The sequence below is a fragment of the Acanthopagrus latus genome, chromosome 24, assembly GCF_904848185.1.
Source record: "Acanthopagrus latus isolate v.2019 chromosome 24, fAcaLat1.1, whole genome shotgun sequence".
Classification (NCBI taxonomy): Eukaryota; Metazoa; Chordata; class Actinopteri; order Spariformes; family Sparidae; genus Acanthopagrus; species Acanthopagrus latus.
The window spans coordinates 8,949,857-8,970,991 of record NC_051062.1 but is presented as its reverse complement, the minus strand read 5'-3'; the positions used below and the strand labels follow the sequence as shown (position 1 = coordinate 8,970,991).

General features: G+C 41.9%; 1 protein-coding gene across 15 annotated transcripts in view; it reads right to left on the bottom strand.

The window, feature by feature from the left end:
• Positions 1 to 21,135, bottom strand: part of dmd (dystrophin) — a 282,422-nt gene that overhangs the window by 136,434 nt on the left and 124,853 nt on the right. For 14 of the 15 annotated variants that reach the window (XM_037091716.1, XM_037091705.1, XM_037091714.1 and 11 more), the window contains exons 11-16: positions 15,204 to 15,332; positions 12,529 to 12,624; positions 10,999 to 11,097; positions 9,780 to 9,961; positions 8,061 to 8,211; positions 3,840 to 3,959 (exon numbers count right to left, since the gene is read on the bottom strand). In XM_037091716.1, the coding sequence (XP_036947611.1) occupies positions 3,840 to 3,959; positions 8,061 to 8,211; positions 9,780 to 9,961; positions 10,999 to 11,097; positions 12,529 to 12,624; positions 15,204 to 15,332 (777 nt within the window). The remainder of the gene's footprint in view (positions 1 to 3,839; positions 3,960 to 8,060; positions 8,212 to 9,779; positions 9,962 to 10,998; positions 11,098 to 12,528; positions 12,625 to 15,203; positions 15,333 to 21,135) is intronic. The other variant, XM_037091719.1, reaches the window with a different exon arrangement.

The following is a 21,135-nucleotide window of genomic DNA, read 5'->3' as shown; positions in this document are numbered from 1 at the left end:
ATTAATCATCTATCAATGTCTTCATTAGCACAAACAATCCTATATTTTCCCATTATTTACCCAGAGGAAGTGAAACACTCTCATCGCGCCGCCTCGCAGGCTGATGGATTCACATTTTCACTTGCCAGTTTAATTTTTTCAGCTGCCAAAAATACAGCTTGATTCACATTCCCCTCTCTCTCGCAGACGGACGGAGCCAATCACGACTGTGGAAGGGCATGAAATTAAGCAATGGCGGCAACAAAATATCTCCATTTCAAGTCCAAGTGGATGAAAGTTCATTGAATATAGAAATTAACCAATGATGATCTGGACTTGAATGCCTTTTTTGATGATTTCTGTGTGGGGAAACATCTGCTGACAAGCTTTTTAAAGTTACTTTTAGCCACGTTGTGTTTCAGGATTATTTTCCAGCCTGTGTTCAGATGTGAGTAGAAGTTTGAAGCTCTGGAGTTTTGTTTTCACTCCCACATTCTCAACCACAAGATCACTGGTTCGAATCCTGACTTTTGGTAAGGCAGCGTGAGGCAGTTTCTGCATTTCCAGAGAATTCAGCACTCACACGGCACTCACAGCAGGAGATGCATTTTCTAATATAAAATATCTCTTCGTATTGGAAGCTATACTTGTAGATTAATGACCCTTAAAATGTTCCTACAGTACATTATAGCGTGTTATTAACAATTTATTAAATGCTTATAAATTACTCATAAATGCTACGTGGGGGAGATTTAAATCAGTGTGCTGTATTTACGGGTACTCGTCTGAACAGAACAGGTTCTGATTGGACGGGTCGACTCCACTTCTGCTGCCCGAACCTCACCAGTCTAATTTCAGCACCCTCGTATTTTCTTTTACTTGACTTTTTTAATGAACGAGTTAAATCAATTTCGACAACTTGAATATAGTGGTTTTAATATCGGACATTAACGTTTTTATCTGAATCCTAAAATAAAGTTTTTTTTTCTGATTGGTCTTCTGGAAATGAGCTCGGATGGCTTTGGAAGTAAAATGTGGGAAATGTGATCCACTTATACAGCGCTCATGTCCCTTTAATGGACACAGCGCTTTATAGTTTTTCTCTGATTCAATTACTGAAACACTCACAAAGTGCTGGCAGGGGAGCTACACATGGACTGAACCATATCCTGGGATACTTTTACTGATTATATTTCATAATTACATATTTTGTTGTTTTCTAAATTACTTAAAACTAATAGATGTATAGTTTACTTTGCTCTTTGCTGTCTTTCGGCCTCAGAGTGCTGTGAGCTGTACAAAGTTTATTTTCCCCTCACTCCACTGCATCAGCATATTGGCAGCTGGCTGTTGGCTGAGTAAAAACGGGAGAGACACTCTTCCGTTCCATTTAACCGGCGAAGACAAAGCCCACAGTGTGTCCAGTGAACAAAGTCATCAGAGTGACAGTAGAGATGGAGAGGAGGGAGGGGAGGCAGGGGAGGAAATGAAAAGACAATGAGATGCAAAAAAGTGAGAGACAAGCGAGCGGCTGCAGACAGACGTGGAGAGCGAGGCTCTGCAGGTTAATCTTAAGATGAATGGGCTGTAATTAATCAAGTGACAGTTCAACAGCGGGGAGAAACCGGTGGAAGGCACGTTCTATTTGCATTTTTACATTCCGGCACACAGCGCTCCCTCATCTATTTATCTCTCTTATCTTGTATTTAGTAATAAAGTTCACTGCAGGAACACCCGAGCGACCTCCACAAAGTCAAACACCAAGCTGAATTAGGTTTCCAACGATGTTAAGTGTGATTACTCCTCGCATTCAGCGCAACCATTGTGTGCTCGGCATTGTAATTGCTTAATATGATGTGGTGAATTCAAGATAGTAATTCTTCGTCTTCGGAAAGCAGTTTGTGAATAAAGTTTGGGAGGGAAACATTCTCATTTTGGGCTAATCTGCTTTCAGTACAGAGCAGCTTAGTTTTATCCACAGCTCGTCAAACCTTTTTCTCCCAGAGGAAGAGTTTCAGTCGCATCCAATTATACAAATTTCTTCATTTCCTGTTCTCCTGTATCGCCGGCTCTGCCCAAATCTACCTTGGCCCGCTCGCTCCTCGCACCTTCCCCAAAGATATCAGGCTGAATCGCCATGGCTTCCTCTCCTTCATGCACGCATCAACTTCCCATTTTCCGGCGAATCGGCTTTCCATCACAGTTCACATTGTACTGTATGCAGCTCAGCGCGGATCCGTTCAGCGCAGCCTTCATCTGTAATCCAGTCTGCTGCTTGGCATTAAAATATCTCCTATTTGGTACCGATGGACTAGCACTATCATTTGCCCTGAAGCTGGATACAGTCTGAATGTACTGTAGGCTACATGTCAGGAAATGTAATGTGACTGTAATCCACCATCCAGCATGTTTTCAGTCCTTCTGATACATTAGAGGGGTAAATGAAAAGAGCAAGTGTCTTCTTTACACTAATTGGCTCCCCACAGCTTACTTTCAGGCTCCCTCTCCTGAATGCCTAGGGTGCTTTAATTGGTCAACTCACACACACCTGAGCCAGCAGTGCCCGCCATGTCTCCAGTTAGTTCAGTTGTGTTTTTAGCCTCTAGTTAGCTTCACTTCTCCCATGAAATTACGCAAATGTGTGACATGATGATGGAGTATGATGACCCAGTGAGGCGTTTGAGGCACAAAAGCAGGAACGAGGAGAGGTAAGAGATAGGTCTCCTTTAAAGAAAGTGAGTAATGATTTCCTGGATCCACACTGAATGTTAACAGGGCCGAAAACCATCCTCTATCCAAGTTTCAAAGAAATCTGTTTGGCAGTTCTTGTGTTATCCTGCTTACAAGCCAACCAATCAACCCGCTCTCAGTGGTAAAAACTGAGTCAGTCCTAATCAGTCCTGTCATGTTCACACCTTTTGGCTCATTTGTTATAAGTCAGTTTGAACATGCAACAATACCATTTTTTTCCCATTGGTCCGGATCAAATAAATCAAACTTCATCTGTGAAAGTGATTGTTAACAGAAAAACGCTTCTTGCTTCCAGAGAAAACACTAAACATGGCGGCAAAAAAATCAGCAGGAGTCTATCACAAGTACACAAAGTTGTCATGTTGTCCACGTGGTTTCACCTGGTTTGAGGTGTCACCTGTTGATGACCTCATCTACTCGAGCATTGTTCCATCTGCAGTGGTTTAATGTCAACTGACTGCAGTGCCTGTATACTTGTTTATCCAGTGTCCTTGTATCAACAGCTCGAATAATCAATTTCACAGCGAGACACCTCCCGACGAGTGAATCCCACACAAAGACCGTAACAGTGTGACGGTGCTTCAACGTGTTGCAGTGCCTGCAATTAAGGCAAGTGTATTAGACTGCAGTGGAAATCAGCGGCTGCAGTTTTAATAGATTTCGGCTTGATTCTTTCGCAGTGTATGGAAGTTAACAAGGGGAACCGAGGCCCATACATCAGAGGCTAAGACAGGCGTGGAGAATTAACCGCACAAACATGCCGCGAAAGTCTGGCTCGTAGCTGGAGTCAGTGTGATGATAACTTACAGAGTAAACAAAATCAGCAGAAAGCTGCAACAAAGAAGCACATCTCGCTGGCAAGGTCTAATTACCGCACAACACCAAAGACAAAACTATCTCCTGTTCAATCTATTTCCCTCCAGAAAAACAGCAGCTGGAGTGCGCCGAGCGCCCCTCCTGCCGAGAATGAGCGAGGGAGAGGACGAGGGAGCAACGAGTGCACGGGAGAGAGAAACTTTTAAAAGAAGATGAAAATCAGCCCATTAGAGTGTCTGTCCTATGAAGAGATTTCATATGATTTGTAAAGAGTGTTAAACGTGAACACCTACCTGTAGTTTGCTCTCCAAGGCGGCGGTGGCGCTGTCCCCGCTGCTCTCATCCACCACAACCACCATGTGGGTCAGAGAGTTCACCCTCACTTGCTCCAGCTCCAGGTCCTCCTGCAGCAGCTGCCAACACAGGGAACACGTACTCATGAGCGCGGCACAACGGGAAGACACAATAGCCGGCTTTAACGACGGCGACTTAATGACAGAATTTGGCTGGGAGCAATGGCAGCTAAACGTGGCTGGTCTCTTGTAACACCGCAGGAGGTCAGAATGAAGCGAGGTTTCCACTACAGTCCCTTAACGGCGGGCGGCAAACAGCAAAGTTACAAGAGATGGAGGGTTTCTGTGGCGAAAACAAGTTGTAAACAGGGTTATTTCTCATTTTTAACACATTTTGATGAGCTCCAGTTTCTCCTTCTTTTAATTTAGATGTCAAAATGTTCAGGTCATTCAAATGATTCAAATTTTATGACGTCTGTCGTATTTTTTAAAATTCGGCGCATCTTCGGACCCTTTGACCTCCCCATCACCTCCTCCATACTCATTCAATTCTTCACCAAGAAATGTTATTCAAAGTTTTAGTTTGTTTGCCCTTTCAAATGTATTGTATTTGTTCCCCTTTCTTCGAGTCTTTCACTGATTTTCTGAAATAGCTGTTTCATAATCTTTCCAGTTTTTGTAGTGTGTTATGCAGAATGTTTAACCTTCAGCTCTTCTGCTTTTTGAAACGAGGGATTCATGTTTAATCTCGTCATGCTCCCACATTTTTCACAACGATTTTGGTTCCTACAGGTTCCTCTCAGGTCTGGGATCTTCATCTTTCAACAAAAAAAAACTTTTTTAGCAGTACATATGTAGGGTTAGGTTTAATTTAATCAGTGGATTTTGTTGTTTTTATTATCAATAGAATGATTGTTTAATGCATAATATGTCAGAAAATCTCATGAAATCTATAACTATGTCTTTTGATTGAAGAACTTCTTGTCTAAATATCTATGAACACAACCAGTTGCCACACAGAAGTGGATGCCTTCAGTCAGAAACTCTCTACTTTCTAATAATTTCTACGTTTCAGTCTGTCTAATGTATGAGACTCAAACTGAAACTCCCAAATCGCTACCACAAATGTGAAAGACTGGAAGAGTGTAAAATCTGGTCAGATTGTTTAAACCCCCTGCTGCTGGAAACAAGATTCAATTTCCAATGCTTCCATCTTTTTTTTTTTAGACTGAGTTCTCCGCTGGTCGCAGTCAAAATGAGTTTATGGATTACAGCGGGAGAAGAAATGGTTTCTGAGTCTACCGTGGAACACCTATGATTTTCAAGTGAATGACAGCGTGTTGTGTTCAGCGTGTCCTTACTCTCGAGTTAAAATTGAACATCATCTGTTGGTGATTTACCCAATCGGAATCCATTTTGTGTCAAATCTTTCAAATGGGCCAAAGCAGAAACATTTCTGAATCTACTGTCAACACGTCGGAGTCATCGCTGCTCCAGAACTGTGTCTACCAGTGGATCTAATTTTAGCAGCCTCTAAATAGTGAGGTTGGCTAATTGTTTCTCCTCTGCCTGTTTGCCTCTGCATGTTTGCCGGGATCAATCCAGTCTGACGGAAGCCTCCTACTGTGACAAGAAAAGTGAAACCTTTTGACAAGAGTTTGCAAACAGTCGGCTAATTTGTTGCTTTTTTAGTTGTCAGAAATCTTTAAATCTGCCAAATGAACAGACGGAGTATAAACGAATGCCGAGCAGAGCCGCACGCAGCAGAACACACTGCGATCAATTATATTTCTGTTGACACTGATGATTCATTCCTTGGAAACAGAGTTGAAAAAGCGCGTCCACACATCCATTTAGCAGCTGTTCTGGAGCTTTTGGTACGATCATACATAGTCTTTCACTGCAGAGTTTGCCCAGTTGTCACGGAAATATAGATAGTCACACTTCCCTCCAAGACTCCTTGTCCATGTTGGCAAAAGGGTTAAGAATTCAAGTCAGTCATGACCTTCAAAACAGCTGCTTTTCCTTTTTCATAGAGTAGTAATGATAGAGGTAACATTTGTATAGCACTGTTTAGAACATGAAATGTACAAGTTGCTTCTCAAAGAAATAAAAAAGGACAGTATCTTGCTGTTGCCATATTGAAATGTACATTATACTTTAGATAGATAGATAGATAGATAGATAGATAGATAGATAGATAGACAGACAGACAGACAGACAGACAGACAGACAGACAGATAGATAGACAGATAGATAGACAGATAGATAGATAGATAGATAGATAGATAGATAGATAGATAGATAGATAGATAGATAGATAGATAGATAGATAGATAGATAGATGGATAGATAGATAGATAGATAGATAGATAGATAGATAGATAGATAGATAGATAGATAGATGGATAGATAGATAGATAGATAGCAACCACAAAGAGCAGAAGACGTTTTGTATGTTTTGTTGAAAGCTGAGGTATAAATATTGAGATGAGATGAGGCATGAAGAACCTTCCTTTTTATTATTCGGAATAACCTTCCTTCAAATCATGAAAAGCTATCAAATTAGCAGCTAACTTATTGAATGGGGCTTGAGAAAATTATTATCCTCGAAATTGTGGCAGCAGTGAAGTCAAAACAAACATTATTATTCCCTGAATGTCAGCGAAGCCTTTTACGTTCCCTAATTTCTCTGGTCTTGATATTAAAAGGGAGACATGAGAAAAAAGGGAAGAATGTGCCTGAATCCAAGCAACAGTTGGGTCAGTTTGTCACGCTCAGCTTTCCAAGAATGAAGACTTGCTCGCTCGGATGGATTACTGAGCGGGGCTACTGGGCACAGACCCAGAGGCCAAAGCAGTATTTTGAACGATATTTGTCGAGAGGTGTCAGTGTGGATCTTATGCAGCAGGAAGCTTTAGAAAGGATTATACATTCTGTTTTCATCTCTACCATGAACCAAATACTGAAAATACAGGAGCAGCGTTGAACCGGCAGCAGCACTAAGAGCTGGTTAACCTTCATAACACCAAAGGCTTGTAGCTTCTGTCTCATAATCTCTTCAAGAAATAAAGAGGAAGGGAAGTATCAGCTTTCCTGTCGCCGGTGCAATTATGCATTTTCAAGCTGGAGAAATGGCTTTGCATATTTTTCATAAAGACAGACCTTGTATTTTTTAACAGAAATAAGGACTTGAACATGAAGGTGATTGAGAAGACCTCTATTAAATGTTTCTGACTCTCATTCAGACAATTGGTTATGTGAAGTTCTTAAACACAGTAAATGCAGACTGTATTATCTACACCTTGAGATTGACTTAAACAGTCAACCTTTTGCAAATTGGAGCCAGAGTTTATATATTAGTGGGAAATGACCTGAAATATTTAAATCAGACTGACAAATGAAGTCACATTGCTAAAACTGGCAATACAACACAATCTGTAGGTGTAGAAGCAGTGTGAGGAACAACACGGGACTCATTAACACCACTTACAATGCAGGAACACAAACATATCGGGGTTAATGTCCATTGCCCCGGTCTGTTTGGAGGATTCCCGGCACACACACCTGTCTCACAGACAGTGCGGTCATGTGGTGAGCACTCAGCCAATCATATTAATACCTTTAATTCAAAATAAGCATAATTTATGATAATTTCATCTAACATTAAAACATGAATCCTCAAGTTGTAAAGACCAAATTAGCTGGATAGACTTGACCCTTCGCTAACATCCCCGAAAAAGTGATGGTTCCAGAGTAAGGAATGGATTAAACAGCTGTAAACTGTAAACTGTAAATGTTCACATGGCTGGCTAACTAGCTCACTTCCTCCAGTACAAATCTCATATTTAGCTTCCTGGTGTATATTATTTTGTGGGAGTCCATGTTAAAAGTAAAATGAAGCTTTGTACACAAGTACCATTACAGGAAAGCCAATGCTGGATGCTACTATGTTAAGAGTTTAGGCTAACGATAGCAACTCTGTCCTGCTCTTTATTATATGAAAGACCTGCTTTAGTCTCAGTCTTTCAGTTGATATCATGCATGTTGCCATTGTAATTGCCTCAGTCAATTCAAATAGCATAAATTGGGCAAAAGTGCAAATCTTGACAGAGAAATTCCACTGCAGGGGGGTGTGGCTTAACAAGAGTTAACTAACAGAATAATTTTAGCCTGACTACAACATGTAAGGCCACTCGGCTCAGGCTTGCAGCTGCCCACCTTGTGCTCCTCCACTTGGTGCTTGACGTCCTCCAGGTCAGGACCCAGTGGCTGAGCCCCCATCCTCTTAATCCGTGCCTCCGTCTCATCCAGCCAGTCTGTGAGCTGCTGCAGCTGCTGGTGCTGCAGGTCCATCAGGACCTCGTGGAGTCTAAGAGGGAGAGACAATTACATGTTGATACCTCGGGCATAGCCATTATCAAAAACAGCGTCTTGCTCAAGGACAGTTCAGAAGGGCAGAAGGTCTGCTTAAACATGCCGATGCCTCAAGCAGTGACTACTTCTGATCTTATCGGCCAAAAAAATAAAAAAGCTATGTGTCCTCTTCTTATATTCCCCCTTGCATTACAACAGACCCTTGCTTTCTTGTGTAAGTGGTATTTGGTAGTTGGGGCCATGGCTGCACAGCTTTGTGTCGGATCAACAAGACCATCAAAGGAGATAGCTGAACTGTTAATTAAATTTGGCGCGGTGTCAGTTATCACTGGATTCACCATAATTAGAAAGGCCACTGTTCTTTGTATCCATGAATGTTGTCTACTGTGGGGAGGTTCATTCATTGTGTAAAAGGAGATAAAACTTTATTCATGAGCCCAAATGAAGATAGAAAAAAAGCATGTGGAATCACTTTGGCCTGAGCTATTCTATAAAGTTTTGGTGCTTTTTCAATTCCTCCTAGCTTTTATTCCCAAATCTTTCTTTATATTTGGAATGATAAACATCACTCTTTGCAGAAAACTCTCCTCCAGATACAATAACTCACTGTGGCCATGGCAACACCCGAATCACCACTGGGCTGCAAACAACTGTTGCTTGTTCAGCTGGATCCGTTCTATCCTCAATCCGTGTGCCAGTTTGAGTGCAGCAATTACACTTCAGCATAACTGCCCAGTTGTTAGTTCACTTTGGAGATGGACCCAGTTTAAGGAAAACTTTAGGTCTCAGCCTCTCTGAATTTGGAGTGCAATTTCAGCCGAACCCTTCCTCTATTCATCCACTCTTGTTAGTAACGCAAAGGGTTTAAAATGTTTAATAGCTGCTTTGCAGACAACATTTGGGACTTGGCCCAGAGCGAGATACACATTGGTTCCAGAAAACTAGTGTTGCTTTATGAACATATAGAGACAAGAGATAGAAACAGTTCTTTCCCGAGGTTGAGCTGCAACATAAATACACAAAGACACACAGTTCTCTTTTCTTCATCTGAATCATACGTATAGGTCCTCTAGACCTTGTGTGAGAAATATCCAATTTAGCCTGAGGACCTGAGGGCGTGGGGATACCAGAAAATAACCAGTTTCCCATGACCTGTTGTCTGAAATGCAACAACAGTAAATGATGTGAATGGAATAGTTAAGTAAGGAAAGCTAAAAGGGAGCTAAAAACATGAAAACATGGTCACAATACCAACATGTTAATGTTTAGCCAGCCCAGCAGCCAGGATATAATGTTAGCAGTTTATGTGATTATTTCCTCAGCGTAACCGAGTGTTTTTTGTGCTTAAACCAGAGAGTACAGCATTAGCTTATTGTGTTAGCATGCACAATTTTGATAACAAGAGGATAAAGTAAATTTGAAAATGAAGGGAATGTCATTAGTTTCACAGGTATTTGGTCAGAAGCCAAAGTATCAGAAAGTCAGAGGTACGAAAATGTAATTGCAAGCCATCGTAAAGTTGTTGAGATTTTTCAGTCCCAAAGTTTGAAAGAGTGTATCTACCTGGTCTGTCTCTCCATGCTAGCCACTCTCAGGTGCTCCCATCGGGAGTTCAGGAGGTTCATCTGCTCCCTGACTTCCGAGTCCTCCTCATCACTTAGGTTCCCCTCAGCCAGCAGGGCAGCGCCGGCCCGAAGGACCCGCCCCACGCTGCCCTGGTGGGTGGTCAGCTCCACCATGTAGCCCTGGTTCGGAGATAGGACAGAACACTTCTTACTAATTGCAGGCTGCCTCACATCACCACGACTCCACTCCATTCACTTTAACTGCTCTCAAAATACATTTCCACCCCTCACCTTTGTGCTTAATCGACTCTCTCCAAGCACTTAACTCTTATATGATCCTTCTTGCGGCTAACACAGCAAAATGGTCAGGGTTAATTTAATTTTGAGAGCGTGAAAGTCGATAGTGAGCCAGTGGTCCTGGAAGTCCACATCCATCAGAGTTCATTCAGCCCTTACAGTTCACTTTAAAACAGCTGTTTGGTGCTGCAACAGCTCTGTGACTAGAAAAAAAATCATTTAAAACTGAATCATTAAAACAGGAATTTCTCAGTGTTGAGGACCTCGGGGAGCCACATCTTACGGTTTATGGGACGCAGGAATTTGCTAAATACACCAAAATATTGTTCTGTGTCTGCGTGCTGCCTTCTTCAGAGGTCTGTCTGCCCTCCACCAACAAACAGCAGAGATTGTTTATTTGGTGATGGGCCACTTTACACTCATTACTGCGGTCTTTTCAAACCATTCATTGTAGTGGAGGGAGGCTCATTCTTTTCTCTAACAACACAGTTTTCCTTGTTATTGGACATGGTATGTTGTTATAGGTTGATGATTGCTATTACTTTAACTTCTTTGTTGTTGTTGCGGGTGTGCAACCGAAGGAGAAAAAAATCTGTACATATTGTGCTTTTAAGTTGTTTGAAACTGGAGACATATTATTGCTGCTCTTCCACCACTGCAATAAAGTATGATTTTTAAGTATCTAACATCTCACAGACACACACTGGTGCAGTATCAAATGAGAAGAAGCTAGTGATGGGGGGGCAGAGTGGCTGAGACAGAGACACCATTCTCAAGACACCGTACCATCGAAATGATTTTGAAGCTGTTAAAAAGTTACATAATGTTGCTCCAAGACAAAAGAAAAAAGCTGTTATGATCATAACACATCATCCCCCCCCTTGTTATGTGCTGGATCTTCACTGCTCTGGCTCTCTCACCTCATGAGTGTGGAACTGCTCCTTCACCTCCTCCACATTGTTGGAAATGGCCGGCTGACCCTGGAGCCCGTCTTCAGCCGACAGCAGCCACGTCAACACCTCAAAATTCAAATTAGGGCGACACAATGCAAGGGTAAGTCTGAGAAAGAGGCCGGTGCTCTTGCTCACGTCATGTTTTTGTGGAAACCTATGGGGGAAGGTCAGTAATCTCCGAAATAAATTGTTTCAATTACTAGTGATTAAATCTGCGGCATTATGTATTCTGGGTCTGTTGCCAGACAATATCATTTTAAATGAAAGCGAGAGGTTATGGGCCCGTCTGGCTGCAAGAGGATGTAGAATAATATTGAGGCACAGGAAATCATACAGCCTATGTTGCTTTAAAGAATGGGCTACACTTGAGTGAGCTGCATACAGAGTAGGTCTCATCTCAGCTTTAATGAGGGGTATGTCTACTATATCTGTACTGGTACCTGGTGTAATTGACAGGTTAATACAGGTGTGATGTATCTTGTCCACTCAAGACACTTGTTTTTTCTTTTTTGTTCTGTCTCTTGCTGATGCTGTAATGAGGGGCTGCGTGGTTTCATTAAAGGTGTGAAATGTCTGTGGTCTTAAGTCTGTCATATAGTCTCTGTGTTTTTTAAAAAACAGTGGGGACAGTGAACATCATGTCTTGAATGTTATGAGACACTATAGCATCTGTTCTGTTCTACTGTAACTGTCAAAATATCAATAGAAGGAGAAAAATGGAGAGGAAACCGTAAGTCTGGTGTTGTTTCATGTTTTTCTTATCGCCAGCAAATCTTATGAAAGCTGCCAACATTAGGCTGTGAAAAAGGGGGTGGGGGAGAGATTTTCTGAGGTTTCAGCAAATGGCTGAATGGAGAAGTGAAAGTTGGAAAGCGTATCTCTTCTTCTTGGCACCTGTTTCATCCATATTCAGCGACGAACTGAGCGGAGCAGGGTGGTTGGCACATGCTCACCTCTGCCTCCGGGTTGCAAAGTACCGCCATAAATTTGGGACACTAACATTTGGTTTGTATCACTGTGAAATCGAGAGATCAACGGGGAGAGATTACCAATTGGGAGCACAGCGGTAGAGGGGGTTAAAAATAGGGAGACTCCTGCGAAGATCATGAATGTTGGCAGGTGTGTCTTACTGGAGATGCAACGCCTCACGAATGTATAATATCTTTCTTTTAAAAGGGAAGTAAACAGCTGGTCGATGTAGCTTTCATCAAAAGTTACTCCAACAGAAGGAAATAGTGCATGTGTTGGGGATTATTTTCAGCAGCGGATTAACACACATTTGGTGCTCTAGTGAGTATTTCTGGCAGCAGGATCTGAGAATGTGGGACTGAATCCAAACAAACTGTGGTGTGTGCTCATTATAGTGTTTAATGGAGCCCTGTGGCACAGAGGAGTAAGATATATCATGCTTTGGATACACACAGACAATAAGAAAGTATAGAATCTCACCATACCGTATCAAAAATACATTAAGTAGATATAATTTGTGTACCGTACCTCCTCCAGTGCAGCCTGGTAGCTCTCCAGGCTGGTGGAGCCTGGAAGCAGAGGGCTGAGGCCGCGCTGCAGCTCCTCCTGGCCGGGACTTAGGAACTAGAGAAGGGAGGGATGAATGGGAAATGGAGGGTGATTGCAGAGAGGAATAGACGGTGTCAGGGGTTAGATGGGAAAAGGGGTTGAGAAATCGAGGGAATGAAGGAAGGAAAGGAGGAGATGGGAAAAGGAAACAGACAGCGGGAGGCAGAGAGATGAGTAGAAAGGGGAAAAAAAAACAAGGCAGCGTGAAATAAAGGTGGCAGACAGAGAAGATAGATAGAGAGAGAGATGAGGAAAGGCCCGTTAGTGTTGGCCATTACCGCAGCTGACAAGCAGTTCTGGCCTTTGTCCAACCTTAACAACTTGTCCTCTTTCTCTCTCTCTCTCTCTCTCCCCCTCTATCTTCCTCTCTCTCTCTCCCCACCATATCTCTCTTTGTGTGCCCGCAACTGATCTGGGCGCTAACAACTTCTCTTCTTTTTATCTCGGCCCGGGCGCTCCTCCTCTCGCTCTATTCTTCTCTCCGGTAATAAGGTCCTGAAAAGATACACAAGGCCCATCCACGGGCGCTGATAACCGTCCAGCCTCAGTCAGCACGGCCCCCTCTTGTTTTTCGCATCAAAAATGTTTTCAGTAGAGAGTCAGGAATTATTCGTTTCCTGACGGAGTTTACGGCTTAAAATATTGTGAAATAAATGTGAAATAAAAGCTGGATGTTTAGCCCCTGACAGTCCTCTTCTGTTATGCACCATGCTGTCTGTATAAAAGCTCATTTTACTGAGGCAATGTGAGGACAATGCGTCGCAAAATGTCATCTGTGTTGCTCATATCCTTGGATGGAAAACTTTGTTGCAATGAGACCGTTTTTTTTTTTTCTATGCTAGGTTCTGCTTTGCATCCTGCATTTCAAAGAACAGTGGGTGTGCTCGAACGAAGCTTATCTGACAAATTATCTTCCCTTTTTCTTGCGATGCCTTTTAGGTGCCAACTAAGTTGAGTCAAGCACCCCGCTGCTACATTAAATATTTGACACAGCCTCTGAATACATTCCTGCCCAAGTCAGAGCAATTTATGGGGCCGCATTTAGCTACGCAGCCCGGGGTGACGGGCTTTGAAAATGCATCCGAGCATTTTGAAATGTCGTGTTTTGGATTAAAGCGGACATGTAGAAGAAAGTACAAGAAGGGCGGATGCACAGTAATTCTATTTTTGTGTTTCGGGGTGCTGTAGGTTGTATTTAACAGATAAGAGACAAACAAACTTACCCGTTTATGTTTGTTCAAGGCGGTGATATACAGAGGGGCTTTTTAGGTTGGATTAGCAACACTTCGGTTACTGGTAAATGCACTTATTAACTTGATTGCTGAGGGTTAATTGAGAAGATTGATACCACCCTCATATTTGTACGCCAACTTTGAAGCTAGAGCTTTCAGCTGATAAGCCTAGCTCATAGCAAAAAGACAAGAAACTGGAAAACAGCTGGCTTGGTTTCCTTGAAAAGCTCAAAGATCTGTCTACCAACACATCCAAAGCTCACTGATTTAGCACACTGTGTGACTCACAAATACTTAAAACAAATAGAAGACAGTATACAACCAGAATAACCCTGAACTGCTGCTTACCGTAGCTGCCATTAGTTAGCTTGGTTAGCTGTGCATTTAGTGGTACAGACTAAGAGGAGGAGACTAACAGGCTGTTGTTCGCTGGTTAGCATGTAACTTCAGCAGATGTCTCTGCAACACTGTCCATAAAGCATGTTTTCTTACATACTGCACCTTTACATAAGCTGAAATGACTGTATTTTAATTCTTTACGTCCTATTTCATTTAGACCTTTGTGCCACAGGTGCAGACACTTCTCTGGATCTTCTCACCAAGTAAGCTATATCGTTGAAAACTTAAATACCTCAGACTCACAAATACAACCATGGTACTGAGCCTTGTTGGCTGTTTCCCTTCCTTCTAGATTTTATGCTAAGCTAAACTTAGCTTATCAGCTGGTTTTAACTTCATAGTTAACAATATGGGAGTGGTACCGATCATATAAGTTTAATCACAATTAGTTCCGCTAATTTTGTTTCATCAGATAAAAATCTCTCTCAGCGTCACGAATGATAAAGTAAAGACTCGCCGAGCAAAGTTAGTACTCCCTCTGACTCATGAATTGTTCAAATCAATCACATCTATAGCAAAACACATTGACATTCTGAATGAAATTGAACCACAGTGTGATTGACAGGCAAGATGCAAAAAAATAAAAAAATGTCCAACACAGCAAGTCCACAACTTTCCCATTCAATCATAAAATACTTCAGTTCAAGACAAATTCAATAATTCTGCCTTCAGCTTCTCAGTGTGTATTCACTTGTCACAGGGACAAGGGTGCATTGCTGTTTTAGAGAATAAAGTAATAGAATATTTAGATAAGAAATTTTATTTGCATTCCTTTGTACTCTAGGTACATTTTCAAGATAAGCTGTGGACTTGTGATATTGGGCATTTTTCTTTTTTTTTTCTGCCAGTGACACAGACAAACAATGACAGCCAAAACAACAGGTGAGCAGCCGAAACATGCACCGGACAGATGGACGTTTGGCGTGGAGGAGGGGGGGGGTGTTAGTGTTGCAAGACACGGACCTGATCAGTAAAACGCCTCCTCTTTTGCTCGGGCGACTTGACATATGCAGCCTGGGTGTAGGCATAGCTTTTATAGCGAGGCTGAGGCGAGGGACTCCGCACTCGCCCCTGAGCCACACTCACTGTAATCTGAGAGGGAGAGAGAGAGACGGAGACAGAGAGAGAGGAGGTGGCAGGAGAGGACAGAGGAGAGAGGAGGAAAGACATGGAGCGAAAGATCCACAAGCCAAAAAACACGGAAGAAGCAGAAAATGAAGGAGTGGAGGAAGAAAAGAGAGGGTGGCGAGAAAAAGGGATGAGAAAGAGAAGCAGAAGAGAGGAGAAAAAAGAAACATGAATAATCACACATAAGCTCCGTTTCCATCCAAATGTCAAGCTAATTTTAGGTGAACTTTGGAAAGGGCGTAAATAATAAAATAAAAATACAGATTTCTATCACCGGAGTGTCGAAAAACACATTTAGGAGAAAATGGAAAGTCTCAAAAATTAATATTGAGCAAGAAGTTAATTTACTTTCATTTCGGCAAATGCTATAACATTTGTTGGTGACTTGTGCTGTCTGAAAGTGGAAACAGAAAAAATACGGCAACAGAACAAAGGTCGTGTTGGACTGTAGTGACCCCAAATGCACCGCAATGTTCTGTTTTAGAACTAGACCAAAGCATTTACTGAGAGTGATTCATCTCGGAGAATGGGCTTAAAGTGAAACTATGTAACATTTTAAAGAAGACATAAAACCCCCTTCCTTTAATAAATAAAAGGTTCAATCCTAAGGCAAAAAAACAGTACACCTAGAGGTTTCACTGCAATAACCCTGCATTGGTATGGCATGTAGCTAATGTTAGCTAATGTTATGTGTCATTTTATATTATTATTGTTGCTAGCACAACAGTGGCTGCTGTTTAGCAAAAGTTAGGCTACTTTTAGTAGTGTCACTGGATGGTTATTACCTGTTCGTTAATGTGAAAGTAGCATTTTAATGCTCTATGGTGGAGTTAGTTTAAAGTAACCTAAAATACTGTTTGATGTCTGCCCCTTGCTCTGACATTATACGACATAAAACATTTACAATGATCTGAAACAAGATAGTTTGAACTGAAATCAGGCTAAAATAGTCTAATATATTCACTTATTCTGAAAAAAATGGGAGCTTAAAGGTGCAATCAGTAAGAACTTGTCATCTGTTGAAATCATACTCCCAGCAGATCACCTGAGACACTGCTAACTGTTGCTTACTGTATTAGGCGTTTAATATCGCTAGTTAGCATGCTAACTTAGATATCCTTACACTAAAAATCCTACGTATTGTACCTTTAAGGACTCAATTACATAAAAATGATTATCTGAAATGTACTTTTTACCTTCCACCAGTGCTGATTATTGTTTTGTTAAAGGTAGAGCCACATAATAAGTAATCTGATTACAAATGAATGGTCTTCAGATTTAGTCCTTGATAAAGTCCTTGGATGGAAACCTGGCTACAGATAATGCAGACATGAGAGAGAGACAGACAGAGGTGGACAGATGTGTTATGCAGCAGATGTGAACAGGATGAACAACAGACAGCGGCACGGTGTCAAAGCCGATGTTGTTGTGAGCAGCTCCAACTCCGACACATCCACCACATCCACCCAGACACCAACAGCTTTCCTTACACGCTCTCTTTCTGCCAGCTGATGTTTGAAAGTCACCAGTTTTACACTTTGTTTTCTCTCCAGGGAAACTGATCACTGGTCTGTTTGGCGTCAACATCCTGCTTCACATTTGGGAAGATTTGTTCCAAACTAGCAGCAGATCTGTACAGCTGCAGTCCTCAGCAATTCACCGTCATCCATCACTCATTGGCAGGCGAACGACTGACAGACTTTTGTTTTCATGAAATCTCATGGAGGCTTTACAATGCAAACACTTTGAACTGAATTTTAAAAATAACTTTTATTTCTCTTGTACTTTGTTTTCAGTTGATACAGAAGTTTGGTAGCAGATGCTATGAAACGATTTGATAGTTGTTATTTCTGTGAGCTGACTAACCAATTAGTGCAGTTGTCTCAATCTAATCCAAGTTTGCTGCCATTTTTGTGGCCATTTTCTCTGTTGGGTAGCTAGCTTGCGAGCTAAATACTGTATGTGGGAGGGCAGTAATGATAGTTTAAACTCTGCAAATGTCTACACTATAATAACATTTGTAATGCTGTAGACAAACAAATCATCAATAATTAAATCAAGTATGCCACAGTACAGTAGAAGTGAGCAATCTTTGACATTTGGACCGGAGTAAAATGGGAGTTTCAGCAGCAGAGGGAAAGAAATGTTCACCTGCAGTGTAGGTGTGCTGCACACTTAGTCACTCTCAGGCTGTTATGCGTAATAAATATTTTACAGCGAGTGATGATCCGCACTCTCTCCAAATGTTTTCGACATATAATGAAAAATTAAAAATATCACTTTATGAAGTCAGTCTGCTAATGAGTCATTTCTCTTGGGGTTAACACACAGGTTTGGATGAGGCCTTTTGGATACGGTTCACAGCTACTGTGCGTGGTTTTGATGGGAGTCTACAAGTGGGGATGAGTGTGTTTTTCCTTTCTGGTGTGTGTTTCAATAACGCCTCTTCATGTGTATTCACGCATTACGTGGTCTTTCAAAGCGGGAGGCAATTACATGAATACTTCATTAGTCAGTGGATGACTCACCATCACTATGGAATCTTAATTGCTTCAGTCAGAGCAAAGCCCTGCTTTTCAGACATATACAAATATTTATAATTTAATCTGAATAAATTGGTTCTTACTGAAAACTTTGTTACTTCAGTAAAGACCCAAAGGGCCAAAAGTATCTTAAACCTATGTTGGATTGCTAAACATCTTATTCCAAAACCATAGCCATTAATTTACTGCTATAGCAGCCTCTCCTTTTCAACTCTTTAACACTGCCAGTATAAATAGGATATAAATATATAAATTGGGACAAAATAAAAATATCTTTGCTTGAAATGGATACAAAAAGAAATCCAAACTGGCGCAGGGAAGCAACTCTGCGGCTGAGAAGGGAGGCAGATTAGTGGAATTTAGTACCACAACACGAATTGTTCACAGAAGTGATATATGTCAAGTGGCTTAATTAGTAAACTTAGTAACAATATTAATACCAGCTTTCCAATCAAAAATTACAGCATCAGCTTTTATATAAAGTGTGACAAAACTCCTTTAGTTACCCAAGGAACTGACTCTTTTCTGTAGGGAGAAAAGTTGGTACTAGTTTGTCTCTATTAAAGAGTCGCACGGACGATTGGACTGAAAGGATTGTCAACATTGCTTTCTTTGAACCATGACTGCCCATGACAACAAAGGTCTCCTAACCTTAATCAAGTAATCTAATCTCCAAATCATCATGTTTCCAACCTAACCAAGTTGATTTCACACTTCAACCTAACCAAACCTTCTCAAGAAAGGTACAAAATTTAAACAGCAGTGTCATCCTTATGAATCCCACTGGGTTTCTTTAGAGACACGCCCTACTCTGCTTCTGATTTGATCCCAGTCGCTATTGTGTGATGACATCCTCAACAGCTCTGTGGTCCTGGTGCTCCAGAAGGTGAGAGAAGCGGAGGAGTTCACCTAATAAGCGCCTTCTTCCCATCAAAAAAACTGAGTTTAGTAGGCCACGATGACTTATGATTTCATCTCACCACAAATGATACAATAATTAGTGAGCTAGTGTGCTATCTGCTTACAGTGTGTTCAGTCAGCGTCTGGTGTTAATGGGTTGTCTGTGTTTGTCCGCAGCAGAGCTGACACAGCAGATTATGAGCTATAGAATCATAAGTGACCCCAACAGGGGCAGCAGGAAACCAGGAACGCAGCAGAAGAGGTTGGTGGGTCAAATAACTTTTAATTGATGACGGATCCTCCCGCTTGTTTGACATTCCCAAGATGCCTTTTCCAGGACAGCCGCTGCATCGCTAAAACCAAGTCAACCATTCCACCGCAGACATCATAAAAGTTTAATCTCTCCCCGTCTCTTCTTCTGTCTCCCCAGCTATCAATCTCCCCTTTTCACCTCCATCCCCCTGCCTTCGCTTCTCTCCTCTCCCTTCCCCTTCTTCCTCCCTTCACCTGTCATTGCGTCTCCGTCTGTCTTCCGTTTTCTGTTTCACCCCTCGCTGTGTTCCCCTCTCTCTCTTTCAAGGTGGATTAGGTGTTTTTCTTGCTGTAAAGAGCAGACAGCCAGAGGCGACCTCGCCCCCTGGATCAAACGGTTCCTGGCAAATAACTTTTAGCGTTTGTTTTCACCTGCTCAGAGCACCAGACGGGTGGAGTTTTAGGGGATCGGGAAACCTCAGATAATGTCAGAGAAAAAAAAAAGTAGATTTTCTTTACTAAGCAAATTTTGGATTACATCTTTTCTCCATGAAATGTCTCTCCTCCTGCGTCTTGAGACCCAGGTGGTGGTGGTGTGGTGTTGATGTAAGAAGGTGGTGACAGCCCTGCTTTGATGATGACAGATGAGGGAGGAGGCAGATAATAGCCGCTGTCAGTAACTCTCTTTTCCCATCCCCGTCTCTCGTTTTATTGCCATCTGACTTGTTCCTCGCACCCCCCATTTGTCTGCTCCGTCTCACTCTTCATTTCCACCCTCTCCACCTCTTCATCTCTCGCTACATCTTTATACATCTTTACACCTTCCCACTTCCTCAAAAATCCACGCCTTTCCCTTCCACTTGTCTGTCTTGCCGTCTGCTTTTCTCTCTCCCTCCATCTGTCTGATTCCCAGAAGGAAAAGGCCGGCAGTTTCTCTCCACTCTCAGACAGAGGGCTGATGAAGGGAGGGGTTGATGTGGCCATTAAACTGAGTGAGATAATAATATTACCAGCCATTACTCCAGGAAGCTCACTCCATCCTGCTGCGATTCGGCGCGATAGCATGACACTGACCTCAGCTTAACTCAGCTCGAAAGGTCAGCGCCGGTAGATCTAATTTGTGACTTGATATTTGGTCGATTTTATGCAGCACTTTCACTCGGAGCTTCTGTCTCAATTTAGCGGTCAATTTTCATTCCGACGCTCACAAATTTTAGGTGCCGGGAGAATGAGAAAAGAGATTTGTCCATTCCACACCGAGAGAAGACGACTGCAGCGGGGGGGGAGTTAGCGAGGACGAGAACATCTGCTTGCCTTGCTGCCTCTGAGACTCTCGCCGGAATATGCGGTGACAAAATGGATGGATGAGTGGATGAGTGGACAGATGGGTGGTGATTAGACGCTAGACTGAAGTTTCATTTCAAACTCAGGTTTGGGAATATAAACTCACCGATGGTCAATTACTTCAATTCTGTCACTGAGCGACTTTTCATGTCAGTCTTATCCATTAAAACCAAATAGCACCAGAGCATATCTGCATATCTACTTGATTTATAGAGCATCCCTGTTTTAGTTTTCATTCTTTTAATTTCCTGTTTTAAGCTGGAGTGTTTATAATCTATAGTGCTTGACCACATTTAGCCGTTTGTCACTCACTTCCCTTCCCAAAATAATAGTTTTCATAAAAAAATACCAAGATGTAACTCTTGTCTCAAAATTGTTCCCCAAAGTTTCAGGACTTTTCCAGACAGCCTGACAATATTTTTGCAAAAAGGCAGATTTCAAAGACTCGCTTCACTAGCTTTGCTTAAGCAAACAGACTGAACGGAGCTGATTTTGGCTGGCGGCGAGGGGAGCTCTGTCATTCTGTTCTCACATATTTTCCCTTTCTCATACATTTTCCCTCGGCTCATAACGAAATGAATGAACTCAAAGGAATTATATGTTTCTGAGGCTGCTTCTTACACTGAATAGATCTTTGTAGTTCTGTTTCATTTTGACCCGTCTTTTTTGAAAATTGGCTCAAGGCAACAATGAAAATTGTTTATTTTCCAAAGTCCACCCACACAACA